This window comes from Lucilia sericata, unplaced genomic scaffold (genome assembly GCF_015586225.1).
Source record: "Lucilia sericata isolate MDLA Ls3-8-SP2 unplaced genomic scaffold, ASM1558622v1 Contig000031F_arrow, whole genome shotgun sequence".
Taxonomy (NCBI): domain Eukaryota; kingdom Metazoa; phylum Arthropoda; class Insecta; order Diptera; family Calliphoridae; genus Lucilia; species Lucilia sericata.
Window position 1 is genome coordinate 773,936 of NW_023994069.1, and position 27,801 is coordinate 801,736.

General features: G+C 32.5%; 3 protein-coding genes across 3 annotated transcripts; all 3 read right to left on the reverse strand.

Annotated features, from left to right (window-relative positions):
* Window positions 1–407: 407 nt before the first annotated feature.
* LOC119611457 (HEAT repeat-containing protein 6) lies at window positions 408–3,950 on the reverse strand. The gene is made up of 2 exons (XM_037967036.1): window positions 2,742–3,950; window positions 408–2,612 (listed from the first exon to the last, which is right to left on the reverse strand). Exons 1-2 carry the CDS (start codon window positions 3,901–3,903, stop codon window positions 505–507), a joined length of 3,270 nt encoding a protein of 1,089 aa, XP_037822964.1. The 5' UTR covers window positions 3,904–3,950; the 3' UTR covers window positions 408–504.
* Window positions 3,951–15,262: 11,312 nt separating this feature from the next.
* LOC119611496 (retinoblastoma family protein) lies at window positions 15,263–21,074 on the reverse strand. The gene is made up of 15 exons (XM_037967089.1): window positions 20,662–21,074; window positions 20,374–20,516; window positions 20,112–20,300; window positions 19,682–20,033; window positions 19,459–19,615; window positions 17,987–18,021; window positions 17,774–17,925; window positions 17,175–17,707; window positions 17,014–17,109; window positions 16,855–16,949; window positions 16,595–16,771; window positions 16,411–16,531; window positions 16,253–16,344; window positions 15,884–16,051; window positions 15,263–15,825 (listed from the first exon to the last, which is right to left on the reverse strand). The coding sequence occupies exons 1-15, from the start codon at window positions 20,800–20,802 to the stop codon at window positions 15,676–15,678; spliced, it is 2,601 nt and encodes an 866-aa protein (XP_037823017.1). The 5' UTR covers window positions 20,803–21,074; the 3' UTR covers window positions 15,263–15,675.
* A 1,575-nt stretch (window positions 21,075–22,649) lies between these two features.
* LOC119611504 (paraplegin) lies at window positions 22,650–25,699 on the reverse strand. The gene is made up of 8 exons (XM_037967103.1): window positions 25,441–25,699; window positions 25,025–25,369; window positions 24,730–24,964; window positions 24,530–24,663; window positions 23,935–24,471; window positions 23,275–23,868; window positions 23,022–23,213; window positions 22,650–22,946 (listed from the first exon to the last, which is right to left on the reverse strand). Exons 1-8 carry the CDS (start codon window positions 25,555–25,557, stop codon window positions 22,797–22,799), a joined length of 2,304 nt encoding a protein of 767 aa, XP_037823031.1. The 5' UTR covers window positions 25,558–25,699; the 3' UTR covers window positions 22,650–22,796.
* Between the last annotated feature and the right edge of the window lie 2,102 nt (window positions 25,700–27,801).

Below are 27,801 nucleotides of genomic sequence, written 5' to 3' on the forward strand. Positions count from 1 at the left end.
ATATATATATATATATATATTAGTCTAGAAAGTTAGTTGTAGAGATGCTATATGGCACAACTATTTATTGAATGGAAACCTCTGTGACTTCCATAAAAAGTATATTTTTTAAGCGTGTTTATCTGCAACCAGTCTGTTACAGTATACCACCTACTTACTGCAAGCAAAGTATGTATATTTTTTATACGAAATATTAATCTTATTAAAACGAACACCCTATTATTATGTAAAGTGTGTGATTTATTCTATATTTACCTCCAAAAAACGATTAACCATAACCACCAATTTTCCAAACTAAAGAAACAGACAAATTTTTAGTGTTCAATAGTGAAAATTCAAAATTCAATTTTAAACGTAGGACGTTTTAATCTCTAAGTAAAAAAATTAGTAAATTCTAGTTTTATTCCTAGTTTGTAATACATACAAAAGTTTTATTGCCAAAATGTTGAAATAAAGATGAACAATATAATGAACAAACTTATCTATCGACCGTCTTATTGTTTTTTATTCTGTGCTAAATATTTCTATTAAAAAGTCCACTGCATTCTTTTGTTCCATAGACAACGCATTCTGAGACTTTCCGCGCTCTAACAATACAACTGGACAGGATAGTAGAGGTGCTGCTTTTTCGGGTACCATACGATTAATGACGCGTTTCCAGGTGTTGCGTATAATTTCAACATGCGGCAAAATATGTTTCTTTAGCGTTGGTAAATCTTCATGGCTTGCAAGCTTTACGAGATGGCAAAGTGCCAAGCAAAGCTGTTCTTGAAGACTATCTCGATGATTGTATTCATGGAAATTTTCCAAATTATAAGATTGCTCTATAGCCTCCAATACAGATGACCAAAACTTTTCATAATGAACACCAAAATGAGATCTTTCCATGATATTTGTTATAGCAGACGAGGCATTAATACGTACTTTGAAGTTGGAATGATGCACTATTACATGACATAAAGCCGAATAAAGTGTATCTTGCCAATTTAAGTCGCTCACGTTGAATATGGTTCGATTGCGCATTAAATTGCTAATGGCATAACAAGTGTTCCATTTTACTTTTGCATTGCCAGAAGAACGAATACAATCCGTTAGCTTACAAATGGATTTTGCAAAGGTTTCACGCCAATTTAATTTGCTATTATCGCTGTTGAAATGTTCGTCGGTTAGTAGTCGCAACAAATTTCCTAATGTTCGCACAGCATTGCAACGAACTTTGTCGTTGTCGCTGCAAGCGGTAGTAGCTGCATTTATAAGACGATAAAGCAAGTCGTTCGAAATATGTTCCTGGCGCAGATACGGCAACTCTGTTGTTCCTTTACCAATAAGAGCATCACTTATATTGCCAAGAGACCAGAAACTTTTTACACGTACTACCAAATTGGAATCTTTTACAAGACGAAGCGTTAATTCTGCAGTATTTTCAATAAACACTAAATCCCCTCGTAAGGATGGGTAAAGAGCGAATACAGCTAGAGCTCTAACAGCAGCTGCACGCACCATGGTCTCTTCAGAGTTATCACTACTAACGCCAGATAGAAAGCTCAGTAGGCTAATTTGACTGGAATGGGTGGTATGTTCATACATCAGAACTCCTATATTTGATAAGGCATCGCACAAAGTAATCCGTACTGTTGTCATCTCCTCAGAATCGCCTCCTATGTGACCCACAATAACGGGCATCATGTTTAACCAAAATTTATTGCACTCACGTATTTCAATATCAGGACATGAGGCATTATCCAACAGATAACGACTAATTTGATAGGCACATGCATCTATACATCGTGCAGCATATAATCGTACATCTGGCAATACATCATTTAAACTGTGCTGCAGTACGTCCGATACCCTTGTCAAGTGTGGTTTAATCATTGCAAAATGTGAACACATAACCATAAGAACTTGTAGACTTTCGATTCGCACTGAAGTTGCTATCGCTTTTTCCTGTCTTGTTAAATTATGCAATACTCGTCTCAATAACCATGATGTATCTTCAGTATTCGGAGATAAACTGGCACTGGTTTTATTTGTTTCTTCATCAGTATTTCGGTTGTCGCAAGTGTCGTCTTCAGAGTCAACATATTCTTCTATATCAACAATGTCAATTTCTTCATCACCCACATGTAATTTTGATCTATTTTTCATTGTCACAGGAAGTCCTACTGCTTCTGCAATATCTTCTGTTGTTTCTGGTAACGCTATCAAAAATTCCATAACCATAAGAGCGGATACTTGAATTGCTGCATCACGATGATATATCAACGGTTTAACGTCTTTTACAAAATTCTGCACAAACCCCCTTTCAAACTGTTGGAATGGTGATGACTGCACTAAAACCGCCAAACACTTGAGAGCTTGTGTCAACACAGGCAATGATGATTCTGAAGATAGTATTGTAGTAAGTGATTTGTAAATGGCAAGTACCGTATATCCTAAGCTTACTGAAAACGGTATAAACGTTGTTGGACATCGTTTGACGTTAATTTCAGACTGGTGCAAAAAGCCCTTTGATCCGTAAAGTAGGTGAGTGCAAACTTGTAGAGCTGCACTGCGACACCTTAAATTGGGATCATGTTGAGCAACATATAGTAAATTATCAATGGATTCAGCTATAGTAAAAATATACAAATAGACAAACCATTAATATTTCATATTTCGATTTTTGAAAAATAAAAATCATTTGGTTAGCTGATTAATTTTGGTATATAAAGAAATTTTCTTATTTGCTACATACATACCTGATCCACTTGGAAAAAAAGCATGCCAATAGCCAAAAAGTGTTTTACGTTCTAGAATTCTTATTACTGCTCCAACTAAGCTAATAGCTGCTAGACGTATTCTTGCTTTTCTGCTTCTCTCGAACAAAATGCGATTTGTCGCATTTTCCGGTTCTGATGCCTCAGAGTCACTTATTTTTATATCAAAAACTGTGGTGTCACATCGGTTTTCCGGGCTACGATTGATTGATTTATAGTCACTCGGTCGTGAATTTTTTACAACAGCTCGTGGTTTTCGCATTTTAGGCGTTTTTCCACCACAACTTCTTGCATTCTCCGAATTAATTATGGTTTCAATTTCTTCCGCTGAGTCGTAAAGAGACTGTTGTGACATATAAACTTTTTGTGGTTTTACCAGGGAAGTCTCTGTTGCATCAACACCGTAATGAAAATATGCCTTTGATATTCCTAACAATTCAGAAACCTGAAGTTTAGCGAAATTCGGATTCATTGTCACTATTTTATGCAATATTTGTAAAGAGCATTGAATCACAACTGTAATATTGAAACTATCCACTACAAGTTTCACGTCTCCATAATGCAACTGGATTAATTTAATGCCCGCATCTGCACATGCTGCGCACTGTTCGTCAGAAAGTTTGACATCATTTAAGGAACTTAGAATTTTGTCCACACACTGTAGAGCCCCTATCAAAAGAGATGGATAAGTCTCATACGAAATATACCTCAATATTATATTAAGTGTAGAAGTGAAATAGCTATCTCCGTAACTAGGATGCAACATGAACAGGGTTCCAAGAGCAATTAATATACGGGACACGGAATCTGTGTTGTTTTCATTACACTGATGTTGTTCTAAAATCCATTTTAACAGAATTTCAAATTGAGATTCATCCAAACTAGGAAGCTTCTGCTGTTCCTGTAAATATGTCATCCAAATAACACACCCAATGGCATCATCAGTTGTGATGCGTGTGTTTGTGGTTGCATTAGTAAGCAGTTGTAATAGCTCCTCAAGACTTCTATGTTGTTGACTTTTATTTTCAACTCCATGTTTTTCAACGTTTTCCAGAAGTTTGAAAACTTGCAAATCTTTTTTATTCGACCGATTTTGACGCAGATGGCATAAAATATTTTCTGCAGTCAATAGCGAGTTCTCCATTATTAACTGAATTTATACAGGTGAATACACTATCAAGATAATTTTATACTTACATTTTTTGTTATATGGTATTTGACAGTCTAACTCAAACAATCTCCATATATAAAAAACAATAAGCTGCGAACACTTGGTCTGCAGCAGCCACCTGCTCAAAGTAAATTAATAAAGTAGCGACACGAGTTGTTGTACAACAAACGTCTACAAAAACCACAGGCAATTTGTTTTTTGTTCGAAATACTCACTTGTCAAAATTTGTTTACAAAAATGAACCAATAATTAATGGAAAATATGGCATTATTGTTGTACTTTCCAAAAATATGTTGTTATTTATATTAAAAGTCACAAAGTTTTCTTTATTTTTTAAAAATTAGAACATTTTTAAAAATATTACACTTAAAATACACTTTTTTCACATTAAATACAGCAAATTACTCAGAAATTTGTACAAAAGCAAGCGTTAAAATGAAAACAAATATGGCAACATAAACATTTTTGACAAGTAAGTCCACAAATAGCAAGTTTAAAAAAAATAGTCAGCTGTTCAAATGAGTCTACTTTATAAATTTACTTTGCACCTGCTGTAAATTTGAGTTCATTGATAATCAGTCATGGCAGAACTAGCGAGGTGACTGCACACTACAATAACACAAAAACACAAAAACAACATGTATTTGTACTAGAATTAAGGTGGAAGTACATAACACGCGTTGAAGCGATAACGCCTTTTAAACTTTTCCTGCTTTATAAGCTGCAAGTTACCACGCGTCATTTTGATTTTTCTTTTAATGCTTTTTAAGACTATTACTGTTCTTGTTTATTTCTTTAATATATATCATTCATTATTTGTGAAATTTATATAATTTTATTTTACTCTTGTGCTGGTCTACACAAGAAAACTTTATTTTTGGGAAACTTTTGATTTTGTGTGTGAGAGAAAGAGAAAAAATATCTTATAGTTATTATGCTAAACGTCAAATTGTTATAATGACAAAAAATTAGCAGGTACAAACGGCATTTATTAGCGTTATAACGTCGTTATAATAGTGTTGTTTAAAGAATTGTTTAGACAACGTTGTCTTGATAACAAACGTCATTGTATTGTAAAATTTTTATAGAATTATGTTTTTGTGTAATTAAAATTGATTTTTAACATAAGTTTTAGTGAAATTAGTGTTTATTTACAAAAGTTACATTTAATTTTAATTGTTGTCGTGATAAAATCAACATTTTGTTACTCCTATGCATTAACATAAACAAAAACAGACAATTTTTCTGCCGACGTTTTGTCAAATGCTGGGATAAATATTTGTCAAATATAGACACGGAGTAAAAGAGAATTAACAAAATATTTCTCATCTAAAGCTTCCTTGTGTAGACAAGCACTTATTCTACACAAAACAAAATACAACCCTGATACAACCCTGACGCGTCAAAAGTTGAATGTTGTTGAACTTTTCGCGGCAAATGCGTTACAAACTACAGTGTGTATCTTGTTTAATGAAAATACACTATTTCAACTTTATTTTGACAGAAGCTTTAACGCGTTGCCGCGTAAAACTCGTGTTGTATACCTCCACCTTAAAGGTGAAAGTACACAACACGCGTTGCACGCGGCAGCTTGTTATAGGCTTCTGTCAAAAAAAGTTGAAATAGTGTATTTTCATTTAACAAGTTACACACTGTAGTTTGTAACGCGTCTGCCGCGAAAAGTCCAGCAACTTTTGACGCGTCGGCAGCTTATTAGGGTTGTATTTTGTTCCGTGTAGAATAAGAATAAACTAAAATGAAATAAATTTCACCAACATTGAAAGAAAAATATTAAAATATAAACAAAAACTTAAAAGTTTTATTTTTAAGGAAAATAATAAAAATGAATGAAAATATATATTTACACCAAACACTTTAGTAAAGACCACAATAAAAACATATGTTTCGGTGGTCTTTTCCAATGATTGACAATGTTACTGAGAGTAACAGCATCAGAAGAAGAAGAAGTATAATAAGTAGGTAGGTAGGTAGGTAGGTTGATAGGAGGATGTATATTACATCAAATCCGAAGAAATACACCTAGGCCACTATCGGGACTGTTGTGCGTTCCTTAACATGAAACAAACAAAAAAAAAAAGGGAACTGAATGAATTATTTTTCAGTGTTCATAAACTCAGTTTCCTGAACGTAATTCCTAAGAATCTTCCAATCAGTGTTAGTCAGGAATGTTATTTCCGGAATAAAATCACTGTGTAGAATAAGAATAAACTAAAATGAAATAAATTTCTTCAACAATGGAAGAAAAATATTAAAAAGTATACAAAAACTTATAATTTTGATTTTTAAAACAGTAGTAGTCTTAAAAAATATTAAAAGAAAGATCAAAATGACGCGTAATGTGTAACTTGCAGCTTGTAAAGCTGAAAAGTTTGATAAGCGTAAAACGCGTTGCCGCCTCAACGCGTGTTGTGTACTTCCACCTTAAAGCTGCATGGCCACACGTCAACATTTGGTCAAAACTTGTTTATGTGTTAGTAATTTGTTCCAGCAATCATTGAGGAAGAAGAAGCATAAATTTCATTTTTATTTAGATTTTACGACGACATCATTTTTTTACCGCATGGTGATAATAAAATGTATGAAAAAATTTTATGCGTTATGTGTCTATACTGTTACACATACAATTTTTACCATTATTATAAATGTAATTTTTGCTGTAAAAAACAATTATCCATTTCTTTAAATTATTTTTTTATTAATGAAAAAATGTTTTATTAAAAAACTTTTCTTTGTATATTTCAAGTAAAATTTGGTACTGTGTCTGCAAATAAATTCGAATATGATTTTTTTTCATCCATATTTCATTTACCTTGCGGCAAAAAATGTGATGTTGTCTCACCAAAAACTAAATAAAAATGAATTTATGCTTCTTCTTCTTCAAGGTATGCTACATCTGCTTCAATTTCAGTTGAAAATCAAAAGTGTTTTGATTTTCATCAAACCAGTAACACAATCAAAAAAAATCCTGTGTGTGTAAATTTGTTTGATCATTGCCATCACCCTTAAGACTTAAAAAATCATTTCAATAATGCTTAGTCCTCTTTTACATGAGACTTTTTCCCCCTGAGGTTTTCTCAATTTTCTTTTAAATGCCCTTCGTGAAATCTTGAATGTTTACATTGAGACTTTTAAGGCATGCCTGCTTTTTAAAATTATGATGTAAAAGTTGCCATTTTTTATAATTCTTAATTTATTGTTTTAAATATTTTATAAATGAATAAATCTATTTCTTTAATATTTGTTATATTAAATATTGTTTTAATTAATTAAGTAAATATTTATATAAACAAATTTATGAAAAAATACTAAAATACTTTAAAATACATATTTTTGAAACTATTAGCTGTATGTTTTAGTTCTTCTTATAGTTAATTATTTTTTATTAAAGATATAATAACATTTTAATACTCATAACATTTGAAAAAATAAATTATTTTTAAATTAATTGAAATATGTAAAAAATTAAATTATTGCAAATGGCAACACTAATTCATGTGTGAAAGTAGTCGCACACGATCTTTACGCTGTGAGAGCAGAATAGAAATAAAGCAACTAGCAAAATCACGAACACGAAGGAAAAGCAATGTCGAAAAAACCCCTCAAATTACGATTCGTGCGTGTCCTGCTACTTCCCTTCCTTCTTTGCCTAGAAACACGACACGCTTGCGTGCTCACTCCTGAGAAAAAGTCTCAATGTAAAAGTGGAAATAGTATCATATGGGCGAAAGGGATTGTTAAAGACCTAATTAAACAACATAAACATTGTAAAGGGTGATGACAATACGTCAAAATTTGGTCAAAACTTATTAGTGTTAGTAATTTATTTCAATAATCATTGAAGAGAAGAAGCATAAATTTTATTTTTATTTAGATTTTGCGACGGTAGTATCATTTTTTACCGCATGGTGATAAAAAAAAAATATGAAAAAAATGTATACGTTATTTGTCGACATAAAATTTTTACCATTATATAAATGTAATTTTTGCTGTAAAAAACAATTATTTATTTTTTTAATAATGAAAATATGTTTTATTAAAAAACTTGATATTTTTCTTGGTATATTTCAAGTAAAATTTTGTACTGTGCCTTTAAATAAATTCGAATATGATTTTATTTTTCATCCATATTTTATTTACCTTGCAGCAAAAAATGATGTTGTCTCACCAAAAACTAAATAAAAATGAATTTATGCTTCTGCTGCTTCAATTTCAGTTGAAAATCAAAAGTGGTTTCATTTTCATCAAACCACTGCGTTTGAGTTTTTGTCACTAACAGAATCAAAAAAATCCTGTGTGTGTAAATTTGTTTGATCGTTTCCATCACCCTTAAAAGAAGTAAAAAAAGTCGACAAAAATATAAAGTCGGAAAATCGACTTTTTGTTAAACTAGAAGCCCTAAAAATTGTTACCATCACTGTTGTCAAGTTGCACCATCAATGATGGAAATTTAGCGATTTTAAAAACGATTTAACTGCAGTATGCACCTGGGATGGCAAATGGAATTTTAAAATTATACAAAACAGCATTACACCAAGTTCACACAAAGAGTTAAATTATACCAGGTTCGAGCAGTTGAATTACTTAATTCGGGCTCTGAATGACAATAGACAATTAACCCGTTTCTACGACACATTCGTAATTGGTTTTGACAGTTTATCGCCATGTTGTTTTTTTATTCATTATTTGCTAATTTCTTGGAATATTAGTGTGTGTGTATGATACAAAAATACGTTTGTTACATTCTTTTAACAAATTATGTTATATATTTTTATTTGCATTTTTTTTTAATTTTATCTTTTATTTGTCTCAAACCAATGAAAACAAACAGCTGATTATGATAAATACCCAATAAAAATTAGAGATGGCACTCATTCATTCGTAATTCGTACGTAGTGTTATCAGAACAGCTGATCGTTTTTTGCTATTATGTTCATTTTTCGCCGTGGTGTATAATTAATGTCAAACTTTGTTTACATTTTATAAATGTCAAACTTTTTTTCATTTTGTTAATGTCAAACTGGTTTAATTTTGTATATGTGAATTTTGTGATTAAAGTGAAATTGTGTGATTAGGGAATATTTTTGTGTTTTTAATTTTTAAAAGTTTAAACATCAAAATAAATAATAAATAGATTCAAATTTATAAACATTTTTTGTTTAATATAAATTCGCTTTGATTTATTTTTCAGCTGTTTTTGAAAATTTTCCCTTACAGCCAATTCGCCTTCAAGTGCAGGCACAATGTCAAACTACATATAAAAAAATTATAACCAATTCGCTTGGTATTCTGAATTCGCCGATGACACTACCTTAGACCTGGTCCACACTAGGACACTTTTGTTGAGAAACTTTTTCTTAATTCTCTTTTGAAGTTTCCTTAATGTCCACACATGAAAACTTTTGTTTCAGAAACTACATATTAATTGCATTGATTTCTTGTTGTACGAATGAGAAGAATAACAAAACAAGTTTCCGAGTACGGGAAACTCCGTACCGCGGAGAGATGAATGATATTCTTTCTCTTTCTCTCTCACGCAAAATCAAAAGTTTCCCAAAAAAAACTTTCCTAGTGTGGACCGGCAGTTATAAAATGAATATACTTTGGTATTACGTACAGCTTGTGTAATTCGTAGTATGGCCAATCATGGCATTCAGTATGTCATTGAATGATGAATGAGAACGTGAATGACGAATAATTGCATCATGTGAACGGGGTATTACTTAATTCGGCTTCTGAATTACAATAGACATTAATACCAAGTTCACACGATTACAATAGTTATTCATTATTTTTTTGAATGATACAAAAATACTTTTGTTACAATATTTCAACAAATTAATTAATACATTTTATATTTTTTTGTAATTTTATTTTTTATTTGTCTTCAACAAATGAAAACAAACAGCTGATTAAGATAAATAACCATCAATATGTTAAGATTTTTAATTTATTATTTTAAATATTAAATGATTCCATAAAATTTTGAATGTGGACTCATATTACGTTGAAAATTAACAGTTCATTTTAGATTAGTCAATAAACATGTAAGTCCATTAAGTCAATAGATTGGTCCATCGAGTAGACTTGCCTTCCTATGAACTACTACTCTCTAGAAAAGACATGACAATAAACTAGTGTATAAATTAGATATTATAGTAGTGTACTGTCTATTTTATAGAATAGAACGTATATTTGTCCAAAGACTAATTCATAGTCTACAAACTATACAATAGACTGCTCTAAAGACTAGATAATAGACTAGTCCATAGAATAGTCGGTACGCTAATCCAAAGACTACTTCATAGTTTATTCCTTAGACTAATTTGTAGACTAGACAATAGAAAAGTCTTTAAACGTCTATTAAGCATTGCACTTAAAAGTCCTTTAAAAATATATAACCTTTTAGCGATCGGATAAAAAAGTAATCATAAAAAAGAACTCCTTTTGGTAAAAGTTCCTTTGAACACATTATTTCAATAAGGAAATAAATTTAAAATTGTACAAAATGGGTTTTGGTGTACCATTGTACTTTTCATGATTGAATTGTTCGAAAAAACTATAATTGTTCCAATTTTGCCAACCTTGCTGGTTCTATAAATTAAACATAGAACAAAACATTTTTTGTTGAAGTCAATTCTTTTGTCCTAACAAAGTCGATAAATAAAGTTGTCACATAACCATTTATGCAAATAAAGTCAAAATAATATGTCGGAAAGTCGGTGTTTTGAACTGAGCACCTAAAAAATATGCTCCGTTCTAAACTCTTTCATATACATACATACTAGTTTTATTTATTTTCACAAATGTTTATTCGCCCATATTCTGCATTTGAATTCGAATGGGAAATACTATTTCGTGTTTAGTTAGGGGCGAAACGTCCAAAACAGGTGCAGAAGTCAATGGCGCGCTCTTTCAGTGAGGTTGCCAAAGATAGCTTCGTTCGAGACGTCATTGACCGAAGCGACGTTGACGGATCGATATCTCAGTCTAACTGGGATGTGGTGAAGCAAAAACTTATGGGAGTGTTCTGGCAAGCTCTCAAAAAAACCCAGGCACTCCTCCCCAATGCGTTGACGCTAGATGGCTCCAGGGTCACGTTAAATTAATGACATGTACAGGCGAACGCTCAGCGTTGCTGCTCAAGTCTTCCATTTCAATATTGGGTGATGTATGGGATGGATCTAAGCTTGATGTGGTGAATTCTGAGGAGATACCACACAGGCCTCGATCCATCGCCAAAATACCGTTCTAAAGTGCTGTAACCCACAGCTTCAAACAAATGACTGGAAAGTTGTAAGGGTTTCAGAGGCTGATGGACCTTCAAGACATGTGATGCGAGAAACAAGGGGGAAGGTCTATTACGGCTTCGGAACGATCTTCCTGCACGTTTATCGTAGCGATTCCAAGGGCGATCCCTCTCCGAAGGTGAAGGTGGATGACGAGGTAACCGTGCAGTGAATAGAAGGCACGGTTAGCAACACCACCTCTGATTCCTCCGAAAGAGATGATGCTCAGTCAGTATCTGAATTGATGAGCACACTCTCTACTCGAAAAGATGAGGAGGTCGACGATGACGACCGACCGATGTTGTTACCCCAGGAGATGGTGAGATTGACTCAAATCAATCTACACTACTCTAAAGAAGCATCAACTGCATTGATCCTCCTGTATGTTAAAAGTTCAGGTAAAGTAAGGTCCTGTATTCTGGCCAAAAGCTCTCTTCACATCTTCATCTTATCTGATTTCAGTGATGAAGATACGGTCGCAACCGCACTAGAACATGGCGGCTCTACTACATGGCTGGTTTCTAGCTATATGTCCTTCCAATAACAATGTCCGTAGATTGGTAGATAAGGCGAATATGCACAATATCCCTGTCGTCATATGTGCTGACGCTAACTCGCACCACAGTATTTGGGGTAGCAGCGACACCAACACAAGAGTTGAGCAACTTTTCAATTTCACTATTAGTAGAAATTTGGAAGTAGTAAATAGGGGTTCATTTCATTGTATCTAACAGAAGAGAGGTACTAGACATTACGCTCGTGAGCGCTAAGCACCGCGAATGTATCACGCATTGGACCGTATCTAATGACTGTTCTTTGTCAGGCCATCGATATATAGACTTTATAGAAGGAAGAAGAACTGGGAAGTTCAACATAACCTGCTTTCCTCGTCTCTAATTTCTCTCCCTACTCTAGAAATTACTGAGGACATTAATGCAGCAGTTCACACCCTAACGGATGCTTTCCGTATGGCGACCACAACTGCCTGTAAACCTTCCATCAAGAGAGGAAAATCCAAACCCTCATGGTGGAACACAGAAATAGCAAACGCTAGGAAAGTATGTCGTAAACTGTTGAATGAGGCAAAAATGACCAATAACTGGATACCCTATAAGACCTCAGTGAATCGTTTTAAAAATTTGACTAGAAATGCGAAGCGTGGAGGAACTTCTGCACGAACGTTGAAGGTTCTTCCGAGACCAATTGACTTCGCAAAATGCTATCTACCTCATATGTTGTCCCGAGCTATATTCAAAAGCCCTGTGTCCTGCAGAGAATCCTTGGAAGTTCATCTGGACACTCATTTCCCGGGTTGTCAATCTCTTAATGAGGAGACGGCAGCCCCGGTTCATTTAGCGTCTGATACTTGCTCTATAGTCATTTATAGAGAGAGAATCCAATGGGCGCTTAACAGTCTCGACCCATACAAATCTCCGGGTCCGGATGGTATTATGCCTGCGGATCTTCAAAAGAACGATCTTCGTCACCCCATGGCTGCTATTGATCTACAAAGCATGCCTTAGGATGCTATACATCCCTCATATGTGGATGAGATATAATGTGGTCTTAATTCCTAAAGGGGGAAAGACATCACATACCAAACCAAAGGACTACAGACCAATTAGTCTCGCGTCTTTTCTTCTCAAGACTCTTCAAAGAGTCATTGATGTACTCTCTTGTTGCCTTCCTGGACATTGAAGGTGCCTTTAACAATGTCTAACCCTATGCCATTATAGACGCACTTGATGGACTAGGGGTTGATCAGCAAACTCAGCATCTTATTAAAATACTTTTGAGTAATAGGGTCATAAGTGCAACGATAGGCGGAGTCAATGTTTCAAGACTTGCCTGTCGTGGCACACCACAGGGGGAGTCCTATCTCACCTACTCAGGAATGTGGCTATGAACTCCTTACTAAATGAACTAGATAAAAAGTGAATTAAGACTGTCGCTTATGCTGATGATGTCGCGGTAGTGGTATCTGGTAAATTTGTAGATACTATATCAAACTGCATGGAATCTGCTCTTAACTTGCTTAGCAAGTGGAGTGTTTCCTGTGGCCTCAGTGTAAATCCACTGAAAATTGAACTTGTTCTTTTTCAAGGAAGTATATGAATGAAAATTTCATGCCTCCAAAGTTAAATGGAATAATGCTCAATCTCACTGATCATGCGAAATACCTTGGAGTAATTCTTGACAGTAAACTATCCTGGAATATGAATATCCAAAACAGGATAAATATGGCTAATATAGCTATTTACACCTGCAAGAGGGCAGTTGGTTCAAACTGGGGTGTCAACCCTAAAGGTATCAACTGGATCTTCAAAGTTGTTAAGCCCATATTATTTTATGGTGTTATTGTATGGTGGCAGGCATTAGAAATCGCTTCTCATTGTGCAGCCATCGAAATATTGCAATCCTAATCGCGGGAGCAATGAGGACGACGCCTACGAAGGCTCTGCTAACCATAATGAATTGGTTACCAGCTGACCTGATGGCGATTCAACTAGCCCTTAATTCAGCAATCAGACTAAACGCGTGTGGTTCGTGGTCCGGTAGTAGAGGTATAGGGCACTCACGAATAATTAAACACTTCGAATCCTTGCATCTAAATGTAGACTATTGCGTTGCGAAACCTTTCTTCGACAAACGCATTCACACCCGAGTTCCCAATAGGAATTCAGCCCACGAGTCACATTCAACTGACGAATGTTTTCACTGATGGCTCCAAGAGGAGTGGAAGAGTGGGTGGTGGCTTTTACATTGAAAGATTTGGAATCAAATCCTCTTAATAATTTTAGGCTACCTAATAATTATTGTAGTATTTTACAGGCAGAGATATCTTCTATTAAACGAGTCGCAAACTGGCTGAGGTATTATCAAATATCGGGTGATATACGTATGTATATATACGGACAGCAAAGCTGTGATTAAAAATCTAGCGGGTGTCTTTACGACATCTAGGTTAACCGAAGAATGCCGGGTATCTTTGAATGAGATAGCGAGACATTCTAGGTTAACGCTAATATGGGTCCCTGGACATAGTAATTGTCAGGGAAACTGTATAGCTGACGAACTTGCCAGAAATGGTGCGATGAGAGGGGAAGATGAAATGACGTATTTACTGGTATCTCTCTTACTAACTGTAAGCTACTGATTCAGACTGAACTATATGAAATGGCTCAAATCAGATTTCAGGTTCAGTGAAACCACCTGTCTCAATTAGAGGTCTATTTGGCCTCTATATGGTCCCTGGTCAAGCTTAATATTAAGCTTTCGCAGGGAACAGATAAGAATGATGGTATCAGTCATAACAGGACAGTCACACAGGACACTATTGGCAATCATGCCAGAAGAATGGGTCTCGAATATAATGACTACTGTAGAAGTTGTAATAATGAGGAAGAAGAGGAAACAATATCTCACCTTCTCTGGCTATTGCCCATCATTCAATGAAAGCAGAGAACAATGTTTCGGCCTTGCTGCTTTATCTTATTTGTTGGAATACCTTTTTTCGATCCAAATGCAGAATAGGGGTAATTATTTTTGATGTGATATATATTTTTTGTTGTTAATCTCAAAACTAAACTAATGTTTTCTGGAATAGTTGATAAATACAAATTAAATTTAGATAAGCATCATATTAGCATCCGGTTTAATTTTGTCAAGTCCCATTCAAATCATGAACTTTTTTTGCCATTTTAATGGTGTTTAGCGATTTAAATCAATTAAAAATATGTATATCTAAAATATAAACAATGTTTTGTTATATAAATCTAGATAGAGTTGTTATAATTGTTAGTCTACTTAAACGAAATAATTAAAAAACGGTAGGTTTTTAAAAAACCGCAATTCTTTTCGGATCAGTTATCGTGTTTAAAAAGTTAATTCCATATCCATTTTTAATCAACAACAAATATTATTGTAAATTTCTTTATAAAAAAATTGGACAATAAAACAGGATTATTCTGAGCTTTTTTGTGAAATACTTACGTATTTATCGTTTTAAAATAAATAATAGACAATATATTATGTTTATACAATATATATGCATATAAAAAATTATTATATGTATGTAATTCATTCTAAGAAATTATTGTAAAAACAACTATTGTTAATTCAAATAATTTGTATACGACAGTTAATTAAATAATATTAAAATAATGTAGTAAAAAACGTTCTTACTTCTTATTAAAATAAAATAATAATGAAAACTATAAATTATGAGTGCAAACAATTCTCAACGACCATATAAATAAATCTCATGTTATTTTTATGAAATATTATTGATTTTAATTAGCGAAAATGAGCTCCCAAATATGTACAAATTTCATTTCAATGCTCTTCGCCTTAAATATGAGATTTTATTACTACTAAAGGGATAATAATCATTATGTCATTAAATATACTAAAATACAAAGTTTTGTACATGTACCAACTAATTACGTTCTTCTTGTCTATCTTTCATTATCTTCAATAGAGCTTGATTTCCAGAACCTCTGGCTCTCTTTCTATCAACGTCCGATAATTCTATTAACGTGAATGCACGCTTTCCCTTACTAGTTATTGCACTCATCTTTTCAAGCTCCTGCAAAATAATTTTAAATGTTAAATAAAATTGAACTGAGGAAAATATTAGAAGTTACCTTGCCCGGACTGCGACTAAATTGAAACGTCAATTGATTTGGAGATGCTGTATATTTGTCAAGTTCTTTCTTCTCAATGGAATGAACAAACAGCGAGTGATTATTCGATATTTGTCTTGGAAAATTTTGTTTTTCTGGTGGATGAGGCGACAGCAATAACTCTCGTTCCTAAAGATGTAAGAAATTGTTAAATTTATTTAAAAATGTAGTTTCGAATATTTCATGTAAACAAAAACAATTACATATGCGTGATATGGTCGACTTCACCGAGCAATGTTTTAAATCGTACTGAAATTTTAATACTTAAGGTTCCCCATATGCAATGCTAAAATTTCGATTCGATTTCTATATATTCAATAATATACTTACTGGTTTATCTTGCTTTCTGCTAAAATTCCATGCATATGGAGTCATCTTTTGCATGTAAATTTCATTGTAAAATTGTATTATATCTCCCAATTCTACGAAAAAGAAGAAATAAAATTCTTGTAAGGTGATATAAAATAATATTAATATTCTAATCTTACTTTTCTCGCCAGAATCGAGAACTTTTATGAAAACTTCTCTATATATGCTACTTGTAGCTTGTGGTTGTTTTCTGTAAAATTTCATGATGTCTCTGAATAATTTGCCATTGACTTCTCCAACCTGGACAAAATTATAAAAATTAATTCAACTTAGGAAATATTATTGTAATTCTGTGAGACTTACTTTAATATAAAGATATATTGCACACATGAAAATTTGGTCAAGATGTCTGTCTTGCATTAATTCAGTTTTTTGAGTTATTGAATACTCAAAAAGGGTCCATATTTTTGAAATCATCTCATCGCCTAGTTCAAGTTCTTTGCACAACTCCTTAATGCGCAACCAAGATAGTTTATAAAACTGAAACAAGATGTATTTTAAACTTTTCTCTCAAATACGAATAATTTCCTTCAAAAAATATAATAATAAACTTTAAACTATACCTTTCTTAAGAAAAGTTTCAGTGGTATTGATCGTTTATTAGCATTAATTTGTTTTTGATTATCATTATTGGGTTTATCCAGACTGTGTATGGTTTCTAAAATATGATAAAAGCAGCATATAGTAAATTGTTTCCTAAACTTTGTTTAAATTTCAATTACCTTTTGAAGTATTAAAGAGATCCCGACGCACAGAATCACTTACAGTCGTTGTAGATGTACTAAATGTATCGTAGGCAGAATTCATGGGTGATTGCACTAAACATTTTTGGAAATACAAATAATTAATAAATGTAATAAATATTGAATGTTATAGCACTTACATTGCGGCTCACTGCTATCAATATTTCCAACTTTGACTTCGGACCACGTTGGCAAGGGTGTGGGCTCTTTTTTGATTAGTTCCCATAAAGGCGAACATTTTTGCCAAGCCAATGATTCTAAGCAAGTTTCCTCAATTAAATTCAAATGTTTAATTAATTCTCTGTTGAGAACTCCATCATGGCTACGCACAATAATTTCGATTAGTTTGTAAAATTCAAAGGCATTAATACTGAAGCAATCTAAGATCCATGGAAATTTGAGTGGAGAATCGTAAGCATCGAGCACAATCTCAACGCTGCATGCAATTAAAGTCGTATTGAAACTATCCTTTTGAAATAGACTCTTGAGATCGATTGGTTTTATTCTTATTTCAAAATTTAAAATCTTATCCAGCAGATAATAATACAATGATTTCGCCAATTGGAATTTATTTACCGATTCTTCTTTATTGGGAAATTTATTATAGAACAACTTGGACATGAAAATTAATTTCTCTTCAATTCTTTTTATAACATCTTCTCCAGTAGAATTTCTAATAAAATCAGAAAAAATTATCGTTGAAAGTTTTTTGTTTAATTTTATCATATCACACAATTACCTTATGAATTCAGATGGTTCAGTGATAGTGGAAATTTCACGCAATTTCTTAACATTATTTGTAGCATTCGCGACTGGATCGAAAACGCCATCTTTGCTAGGCAAACTTTCTTTGCGTGTATATGGAGTATTTGGCATTAACGATTTAATGTCCTAAAAATATATGTACTTTAGTACAGAATCCTTTTTTATTTAAATATCTATGTAAACTTACCGGATGCATATCGATTTTTAAACCAGATGAATCGTCTAAAGTAAAAAGAAATAAGAAAATGAGATTTTAATATGTATATAGAAAAAATATTTCCACTTTTTAAAAATATTAAAATTCTTTGCAATGGATCTAGTCTGTACTAAAAAAAGTGTAGACAACATCCAATCTAGCAGCGCCTCTATGAGCAAAAATTCTAAGCAGAAACAAAAGAAACATATAAGAAAAAACTGGGAAATTTTAATTTAAACATTTTCCAATAACTTTTCTTTAAACGCTTAACATTTATAGTTTTTTTTAAAGATCGTCAACTAAAATGCAAAAGTGCGTAACAACCACACAAACAAAAAATTGAAATTTTTATTGAAAACTGTCGGTATTTTATTTTCAAAAATTGTTATTTAACCCCCTCATTTTATAAAACGAAACTTTCGTTAACGTAAAAAATTTGTATGAAGAATACTGGGAAATTTTTGAAAATTTGAATTTTTTCCATACAAATTTTTTTGAACGTTTGTCGTTTCGTTTTATAAAATGAGACCCTAAATTGTCATTGTCATTTACACTAAAAAGATTTTGGAATAAATTTATATTAAGTCTGTTCCCGTACTCGTATGGGTTACAAGTAAAATAAGTCGTCCCTGTACTAAAATGTATTCAATGTATTTTGCTGCTTTTCTAATTACTTCTGACTAAAATCTGCAAAACTAACGATTGCTGGAACAGATATAATGCCACTTCTCTTAATTGTTTTTGTTCTTCATTCCATCTATACTATATTTATCTATCTATCTATCTATCTATCTATCTATCTATCTATCTATCTATCTATCTATCTATCTATCTATCTATCTATCTATCTATCTATCTATCTATCTATCTATCTAGGTTAGGTTGATAGGAGGATGTGTACTACATCAAATCCGAAGAAATACACCTAGGCCGCTATCGGGCCTGTTGTGCGCTCCAATTCATGAAAAAAAAAAATTGTTCACTGAATGTATTTTTTTCCATTTTCAGAAACTCAGTTTCCTGGACGTAATTCCTAAGAATTTTCCAATCAGTGTTAGTTAGGAATGTTATTTCCGGAATAACATCACTTCCACTTCTATCTATCTATCTATCTATCTATCTATCTATCTATCTATCTATCTATCTATCTATCTATCTATCTATCTATCTATCTATCTATCTATCTATCTATCTATCTATCTATCTATCTAGCTATCTATCTATCTATCTATCTATCTATCTATCTATCTATCTATCTATCTATCTATCTATCTATCTATCTATCTATCTATCTATCTATCTATCTATCTATCTATCTATCTATCTATCTATCTTAAATTTTTTGCTCTGAAGAAATGTTTCAATAGTGAATACATTTTTCAATGCATTTGTTCGTACTATAAATATATATAATATATATACAATAAAATTCTGTTTTTTATAATGTAAAATAGTATACTTACGTGAACTGTTGTTATTGATCTTACGATAGTCTAATAAAATTCTCTCATCCAATTCGGCCATATTCAATACGTACTGTTCATAGGCTCCCTTAAGAGATCTTAAATTCCGTTCGAAATTTTTATTTGACACCAGTGTTTCTTCACTACCGTATAATGTCTACAGAAAAACATTAGTTGAATAAGGTGTTACATAAAATCTGAGCAAAAAAACTGAATGACTTACATTAGTGTCTAAAAACTTTTTAATAATACGTTTAAAAGTGTCCTTCATATTTTTAGCGTCATGTGGCGATGCATTAGACATATTACATAATGGTTCTATAATACAATAGTCCTTTAGAATCCTGGCATCAAAGTCTGGCTTTCCCCATTTTGGAGGAGTGCCCACAAATTTGGTGTTAATGAGATCTGGATTTTCAGCCAAGACATTTTTGTAAATCAAATCTATGCAACAAATAAGAAGGTGGAAGGACATTACTATGTCTGTTACTTGACTAACGGGATTTTCGTTTTTAGCACAAAGATATAAACACCAGCAAATTTCAAAAAGTTTTCCATATGGACACTTGGCTGATCTAAATGCAAGTATAAGATTTTAACATAGATAAATATTTATTTAAAAATTTAAGTTTCAGTGACAACTTGTTTCATACCTGAATTTGCAATTTTTCTTCTCATTTGGTGGGGGCATAAAAAGCTGCTCAAATATGTCGCTGTAACGCATGAATACATTAGATGTGATGTTATAGCTACGCTCCATTTTATTAATTTGATTTAGGAATGACTCCGGCAATTTCGCCATGTCATGCCACTTTCTCATCTTTGATGTAAACTCATGTATACTAAAATAATTAGTTAGATATGCTTATTTACATTTATTCATTTATAGGAAATACTTATACACCGGGTACATACCCTATGTTACAACTACGCAAAAGTTTAATAACTGATATACAATTGCCCAACACCACGTCATTGGAGCCACCTCCTACAGTGGGCGTATAGGATATTCTACAGGCCGCATACAATGCACAACAAAACCAATGTAAATGATCTCCCTTTGAGGTCCAGGAGAAGTAAAAAATGACACCATAATGCGTAATTAATATTAAAATATTTATATTGTAAATTTATGGCTTCCAATAAAGGAATAAATACAATTGTGCGTTTCTGCGTATACACAAAACCAAAAACTGCACCTACCTCTAGGGAATATATTTTGGAAATTTCAATATATTTCTTCCATGACAACTCCTCTGTCTCCCTGTCCATATTAAGTTCACGACACAAATCTTCATACTTTGATCGTATGGGATCGTTACCATCTTCTCGAGATTGGGTCATAGTGATTAGTTGGTCTGTTTCAATACTATATCTTAAAGAAAATTTAACACTTTTTGTTTTTTAGTCAATTTTCACTTGGATTAATACATTGAAGATCCAATAATTTGTCAATTCTTTTTTTGCCGACAAATTAGCTTTAAATTATTTCACAATTTACACGACCAAAATTGGCCTCAAATTAAGACGATTCTTTGGAATAACACAGAAAATTTTTTTTATTTCGCCTCCCTTAAAAAAGAAAAACAAATGTCACAAAGAAAAAGGCGCGAATACAATAATAAATGATGAGGTGGTTCAGCAACTGATATTGAATGGAAAGAATTATGACAGGGTGACACGAATAAAATACAAATGCAATTATTTTGTATTCGTTAATACGTAAACACAATAAGAGCGGGTCGTTTTTTCACTGTTATGCTAAATGAAAAAAATAAAAATAAAATAGTTATTAAATATGTATCTAGATTTAGCTATTTATTTTTTCATTAAAAACAAAACATTGTGGGCTTGTTACGGAATACGACATAGTTCAAATGACTGACACAGCGCTAGATATAGGCCGGTTTTGTAAACCAAAATCGGCGTACTACAAGAATGGCATAACTCAAAATCAACGTTATTTAGGTTTATTTCGCTAACGGTTTTTTAGCGGTGACGGTTGAGCTGAAAGAGTAGTAATGGCTTTATTTTAAAATAATTATAAAGTAACGTTGATGTTATTTTAGCAGTATTTTTGTTTATTTCGGTAATGGTATTTATGTTATGCTTCAGCTGAAAAGGTATTTTAGCGATAACATTAGTTTATCTGTAACGGTAATAGCACTTTTAAAATTTCTTTTAATATAAAATATGTCTGGGTGATTATCAGAATAGGATCTTGAATAAGGGATTGGGTCAATTACAGACTGAAATCTATAATTTAAGAGTGAATAATTTCGAAAACAATTAATTTTCATGGAATGTTATCATGCTTTCTTAAATTTTGAAAGATTTGTTGACTATAAACTAATTTTCTGTATATGGGGTATGGTCAATTATGAACAAATCTTAAACAAATTATATAGACAGATTTTGAATCCTATAAATCTTGTTTATATCGAATTTCATCGCTTTACTGATATTTTTAAGCCAGTTATGATCGTAAAGTAGTTTTCTTTAAGGATTTACATATGGCTGTTAGGGTGAAATATGGCCTGACATCCGCCATACTTACATACATATTTTACATGTACATAAAACAGGCTTCTGTAAAATTGTATCACGATGAAAATAAGTCATATTATGAACCAATAACCCAGAATAAAATTATTTTTTTTAACACAATTTCAGACAATTTACAAATTAACGATATACAACAAATATATATAGTCTCAGAATTTATACCTAACCAACTCAACATTCTTTATATCATTAAGGCCCTCTCCATCATGTTCGTGATAGTGACTAGATTTTAAATGTTAAATTTTTATCATGAGACTTATTACTTGTTTTACTTCTGTCAATAAATTTTTTATATATACATATCGAGGGACTATATTCAATATTGTCGTGTTTAACCATATAACATTGATTTTGACCAAAACCTTATAATCTGTTGCTTTTTCAACAATATGGTTTCTATTACTTCATTATATTGCAAAAAATATAATATTTATTGATAGAAAAACTCTCTATCTGAAAGTTATAAAAAATTTTTTGTAGAAAAAAGGCTCTATCTGACATAAATTTGTGAATAATTTTTAAATTCTTTTTATATAAAGATGGTCTTAAAAATATATTGTAGAAAAAAAATTCAAAAATCAGATTTTCACATATTCTTGCAAATATGTTAATTCCATGACAGCAGCTATTATTTTGGTTTTTTATTGGTTACTTTTGACCTACGGACATTATCTAATAGTTTTCACTTATTTTTATTTCAAAATGAATATGAAAACGTTTATATTTACAAACAAAAACACTTTTATTATAAAATAACAATGAAACGTATTGTCTTATTTCACATCTTCGCTTAGGTTTTTAAGTGTTTGCTCGAATTCTACTGGTTCTATAGTACGCTTTGAAACATCGAAGGGCGGTGGTCCAATAAGATTAACAACTTCTTCATAGTTAAGCGTTTCTTTTTCCAGAAGAGCCTCAGCCAGCTTAAAAATAGATTAAAAGGTTCATTAGTACTTTAGTAACATTCGTTTAATATAAAATTATTGATGACACTTTACCTTTTCTAACTTATCGCGATTATCCTTCAATATCTGTTCAGTTTTTTGATATGCTGTCGCTATAAGATTTCTTGCTTCGTGATCTATCATTGTATCTAGTGCCTTAGAGAAGGGCTTGTCGTAACCACCAGTTTCTTCAGCATCTCTTATGTAAATTGGTCCAAGTTTATCGTTCATACCAAATTTTTTTATCTAAAGAAAAATTATGTCAATGCTTAGCTAATATAGTTTATGTAACTCCAAAAAAACATACTTGAGAATATGCAATTTTGGTAACTTTTTCCAAATCATTTTGAGCTCCAGTAGTTATACTATTAAAAATTAAATTTTCAGCTGCCCGACCACCTAAGGCCATGCACATTTTATCAAACAATTCTTCTTTGGAGTAAAGTTGCTGTTCACTGGGTGTGTATTGAGCAAAACCCAAAGCTAAACTTGTACGTGGAACTATAGTAACTTTCAACAACACATCACTGTTTGGCAATAGCCAGCCGACAAGCGCATGTCCGGATTCATGATAAGCAATGACTTTACGTTCAACTGGCGACAATGCATGAGAACGCTTCTCTGTACCGCCTACCAAACGTTCAACTGCATATTCTAAATTTTCCGTTTTAACTTTGCTTTGGCTATTACGAGCTGCATGCAATGCAGCCTCATTACACACATTCGCAATATCAGCTCCAGAGAATCCAGGTGTTAATCGAGCCAGACGCTGTGAATATGTATGCGGCTCAGCATCAAGCTGTATAGATGACAAATGTTTTTCGAAAATTTCTTTGCGCTCACCAAGATTAGGCAAATCTATGAGTATGTGACGATCAAAACGTCCTGGACGTAATAAGGCCTTAAAGTGTAAAATTTAAAGTATTTTTTTAAGATTATTCTTGAAATATACAATAATATCGTTTACCTTATCTAAAACATCAGCCCGATTTGTACTCGCCAACATTAAAACTCCTTCCTTTGACGCCATGCCATCCATTTCAACCAAAAGCTGATTAAGTGTTTGCTCGGATTCACCGGAACTGCCTTGATTGAAACTCTCGTTGCCCGAACGCTGTCGACCAATTGCATCGATTTCGTCAATGTAAATAATACATGGTGCACGTTTTTTTCCTTCCTTGAAAAGATCGCGTACACGAGCTGCTCCTAAGCCACCTATCATTTCTATAAACTCTGAACCATTCATACTCAAAAATGGCACTTGAGCCTCAGTAGATACAGCTTTGGCTAACAAGGTTTTGCCACAACCTGGAGGACCCAAAAGCAAAGCTCCCTTAGGAACTTTTGCTCCAAGACGTTGATATTTTGCAGGATCTTTTAAATAGTCTACAAATTCTTTAACTTCCTGCTTAGCTTCTTGTAAGCCGGCAACGTCTTTGAAAAGTACACCGCGACCTCCCTCGAAAGGATCGACTAAAGTAAATTTAGCACGTCCCATTTGGCTCTAAATATTAAAATGTTTTTGTATTACTTAAATTTTGGTTTAACAATAAACTACATACAAATGAATCCATGCTAAGGGGGCTCTTCATTCCTTTCATGCGTGACGAAACGGCCATGAGTACGGCAAAGAAGAGCAAAAGTAATAAAATCCTAGCAGTCACATCAGTCTGACGATCGTACGTCACAGGAACACCTTTAATAAAAATTAAACCCGTACATTTTAATCTATAAACCGTTGATAGCAGTATCATTTAAATACCATCATTGATTCCTAGACGTTTCTCAACATCTCGAAGTTTTTCCTCAAACTTAGAAACGTCAGCCACAGCCATATGGAATATTGTAGACGAGACTTTTCTTCCTTTAACAATAGCTCCATCGTGTAGTATTATAGTAATCATTTCCATGTCGGGTCGTATAATAAGCTCTTTAACTTCACCCGTAGACAGCATGTGGTGTACGAATTCATTCCATGAAACGTAACGTGTTGATCCCTAAAACAAGTCATCAAAAATTATTATAAATTTTAAATATTTTGGTGTTCATATACAAACCTCTGGCCTTTCCGAACGTGGAGTCATTAGCAAAGAAATAAATGCTACAAACATGTAAATAGTAAACATCCACATGATTGTCTTTGTTAAAACTGATTTTATTTTGTCATCATTATCATTTTTATTGCCATTAGGTCCTCCCGATGAACCTGGTTCCGAACCAGCTTTACCACCACTACTACTGGCGCCCTCTTTCTTTTCAGTATTTTTGCCGGCATCATCGCTATGCTTTGACGAATTAGAATATAGGTCCAAATGAAATTGACGAACTACTTGTGGACTTATACCAAGAGATCTGGATAACAAACTTACAACTGCTTTATATTCATCTTCAAATCTTTTCAGCTGAAAAGAGTGTTGTTATAAATATCAATTTTATTCTTTGCGATTGGACAAGGAAATTCAACAAATCTTACCTGTTTCCTACCGAGAACTGTTGATAAATTTCTTGGTTTGAACTGATTTATATGAAGGTAGTTTGTTTTATTTACAACACGATTGATATTGCTTATTTTTTGAAACGTTTTCCACATAATTATAAATTTCTTCTTTTTATTATGAAATTACACATACCGCTACTACTCAGAGCCCTGCGCCGACAAATATTAACGGCGGCGGCGACTGACACTAAATATGTCGGCGGCGACTTAAAATCGACTGTTAGCCGGCTAAGTTTTCAACTACGTTTAGTTTTTAATTTTTCAACGATTTTAAATAAAAACGGAATCCGAGAGATCAGAAAGTGGGATTTTGGAAGCAAATATATTGTTTATAACAACAAAACAGATCAAGCTCAAAAGTTGTGTGAGAAATTATGCAGGGATGAATAAAAAATTCTTAAAAATTAAAAACAAATCCTTTCTCCAAGTTTTACGAGGATCTGCCGATATTTAACCCTATCCTCCATATAAAACGTAAAAACAAAGATATTTTATTTGTTTATTTACTAGCTATACCCAGTGTGCTGTGCTACCCTAAAAGCAATATAAATAAGAAACCCACTTAACGATTTTGGTGATTCTAACTACAATGGTTTTCCAGATATACAATTTGTTACATATGGGAGATTCCACGCAAATTATTGCAATTTCGCCAATTATTCCGAACGTTAATTAAGATTTTAATTTAATCTATGAAAAATTTGAATAATCTAATAGTTTCCCAGATATACAAAATTTTGTATTTAATTCATATGGGAAGTGCCAAGCCCCCCATTGAAAGTCCGCCCGTTATTCTCTAAATGTTCTTCAGTAAAATTTGAAGATTCTAGCTCTAATAGTTTCTCAGATATACGAATTTTTCTATTTAATTCATATGGGAGCTCAAGCCCTCCAAAATGTTCAGATGAATATTAAAGTTGTTCGTGCAAAATTTGAAGAATTTAGTTGTATTAGTTTCCCAGATAAACGAATTTTTGTATTTAATTCATATGGGAGGTTCCGCTCCCCTCATTGGTAGTCCCCCAATTTATTACCCAAAATGTTTACATGGATGTTAAAGTTCTTCCAGAACAACATCATTTAAAGGGATCACAAAGAGATTGAAAAATATTCCAAAAGTTTCACTTTGAAAACATTATTAGAATGTATGAAAACTCGCAACTCTAAAGGCAGACTATTCCTATTTTAGCGGTAATTTATGATTAAAATAAGTAAGAAGTAAGAGTTATATTCGGCAAATCATATGTTGTAAAAAAGCAAATTTCGGAAGTGGTCCGATCATTAGATTAATAAGATCATTAGATTAATAAGAACGTCACCGTGATTTTCGGATTAGGGACTTAAATGTGGAATTGGATCAATAATATATATAATTTAAAGTATTTTTTTTTTAATTCTACCATAATTCTATCATAATGATAACTTTTGGAATGATGTATTAGCTACTAACTTATTTTTTGTAAGAGGGTTATATTGGCGGACCGATCCTCATAACTTTATTTTTCATAAATATAGGTTTCTGTTCGTAAAAATGTTTTTTTCGTCGACATCGACATTTGAAATCCATTTATGTGCGTTTAAGTCATTTTCTCAAGAAGATTTCATATACATATTTGCATTACATATTTTCGTTCCAAAAATTGTTTTATTATGGTATTATTAAGTACGTTAAAAACGTTAAAATCAATTATTGAAGGGGGCAGGGTCAATTATGGCCTATAGAGATTTCGATTGATATCGAGCGCTTTTTTCAAAATGGACGTAAGCGAGATAAATTTTCGTTCAATTAGGATACTGCGTGTTTAATTTTATGTTTATATATTCAATATTTTAGAAAATTCAAAAAGTACCAGTTAAAGAACGAAAAAATACCAGAAATACTCCAGTTTAAATTTTCATTCACTCAAGTCCCTGATTGCTTAGTTTTATATTTTTAGGTTCATTATAATATAAAATTCAAATAGAACCAGTTGAAGAACGAAAAAGTTCCAAAAAATCCCCTTTTATATGTTATCACTTAATCCGGGCTGTACATTCCTAATTTCATGTTTCTAGGTTCAATATTATAAAAAATTCAAAAAGTACCAGTCGAAGAACGAAAAAGTACTAAAAAGTCCCTTTTTATAGATTATAATTTACTCCGGGCTCTAAATATTTATTTTTATGTTTCTAGGTTTAATTTTATGGAAAACTCAAAAAGTACCAGTCGAAGTACGATAAAGTTCCCATTTTATAGATTCTCATTTACTCCAGGCTCTAAGTGCTTAATTTCATGTTTCGAAGTTCAAATTTTGTAGCAAGCTCAAAAAGTACCAGTCAAAGAACGAAAAAGTACCA

Bases quoted from the DNA above. Each gene is read 5' to 3' on its own strand.
- LOC119611457 (XM_037967036.1), bottom strand. From the start codon at position 3,903: ATGGAGAACTCGCTATTGACTGCAGAAAATATTTTATGCCATCTGCGT. The intron at 2,613-2,741 runs GTATGTATGTAG...TTTTTACTATAG, and splicing joins TTTTTTTCCAAGTGGATCAG to CTGAATCCATTGATAATTTA.
- LOC119611496 (XM_037967089.1), bottom strand. From the start codon at position 20,802: ATGACCCAATCTCGAGAAGATGGTAACGATCCCATACGATCAAAGTAT. The intron at 17,926-17,986 runs GTAAGTTTACAT...ATATATTTTTAG, and splicing joins TAAAAATCGATATGCATCCG to GACATTAAATCGTTAATGCC. The intron at 16,950-17,013 runs GTAATTGAAATT...ATCATATTTTAG, and splicing joins TCTCTTTAATACTTCAAAAG to AAACCATACACAGTCTGGAT.
- LOC119611504 (XM_037967103.1), bottom strand. From the start codon at position 25,557: ATGTGGAAAACGTTTCAAAAAATAAGCAATATCAATCGTGTTGTAAAT. The intron at 24,965-25,024 runs GTTTGTATATGA...GACTTGTTTTAG, and splicing joins CACGTTCGGAAAGGCCAGAG to GGATCAACACGTTACGTTTC. The intron at 22,947-23,021 runs GTAAAGTGTCAT...TCTATTTTTAAG, and splicing joins ATCGCGATAAGTTAGAAAAG to CTGGCTGAGGCTCTTCTGGA.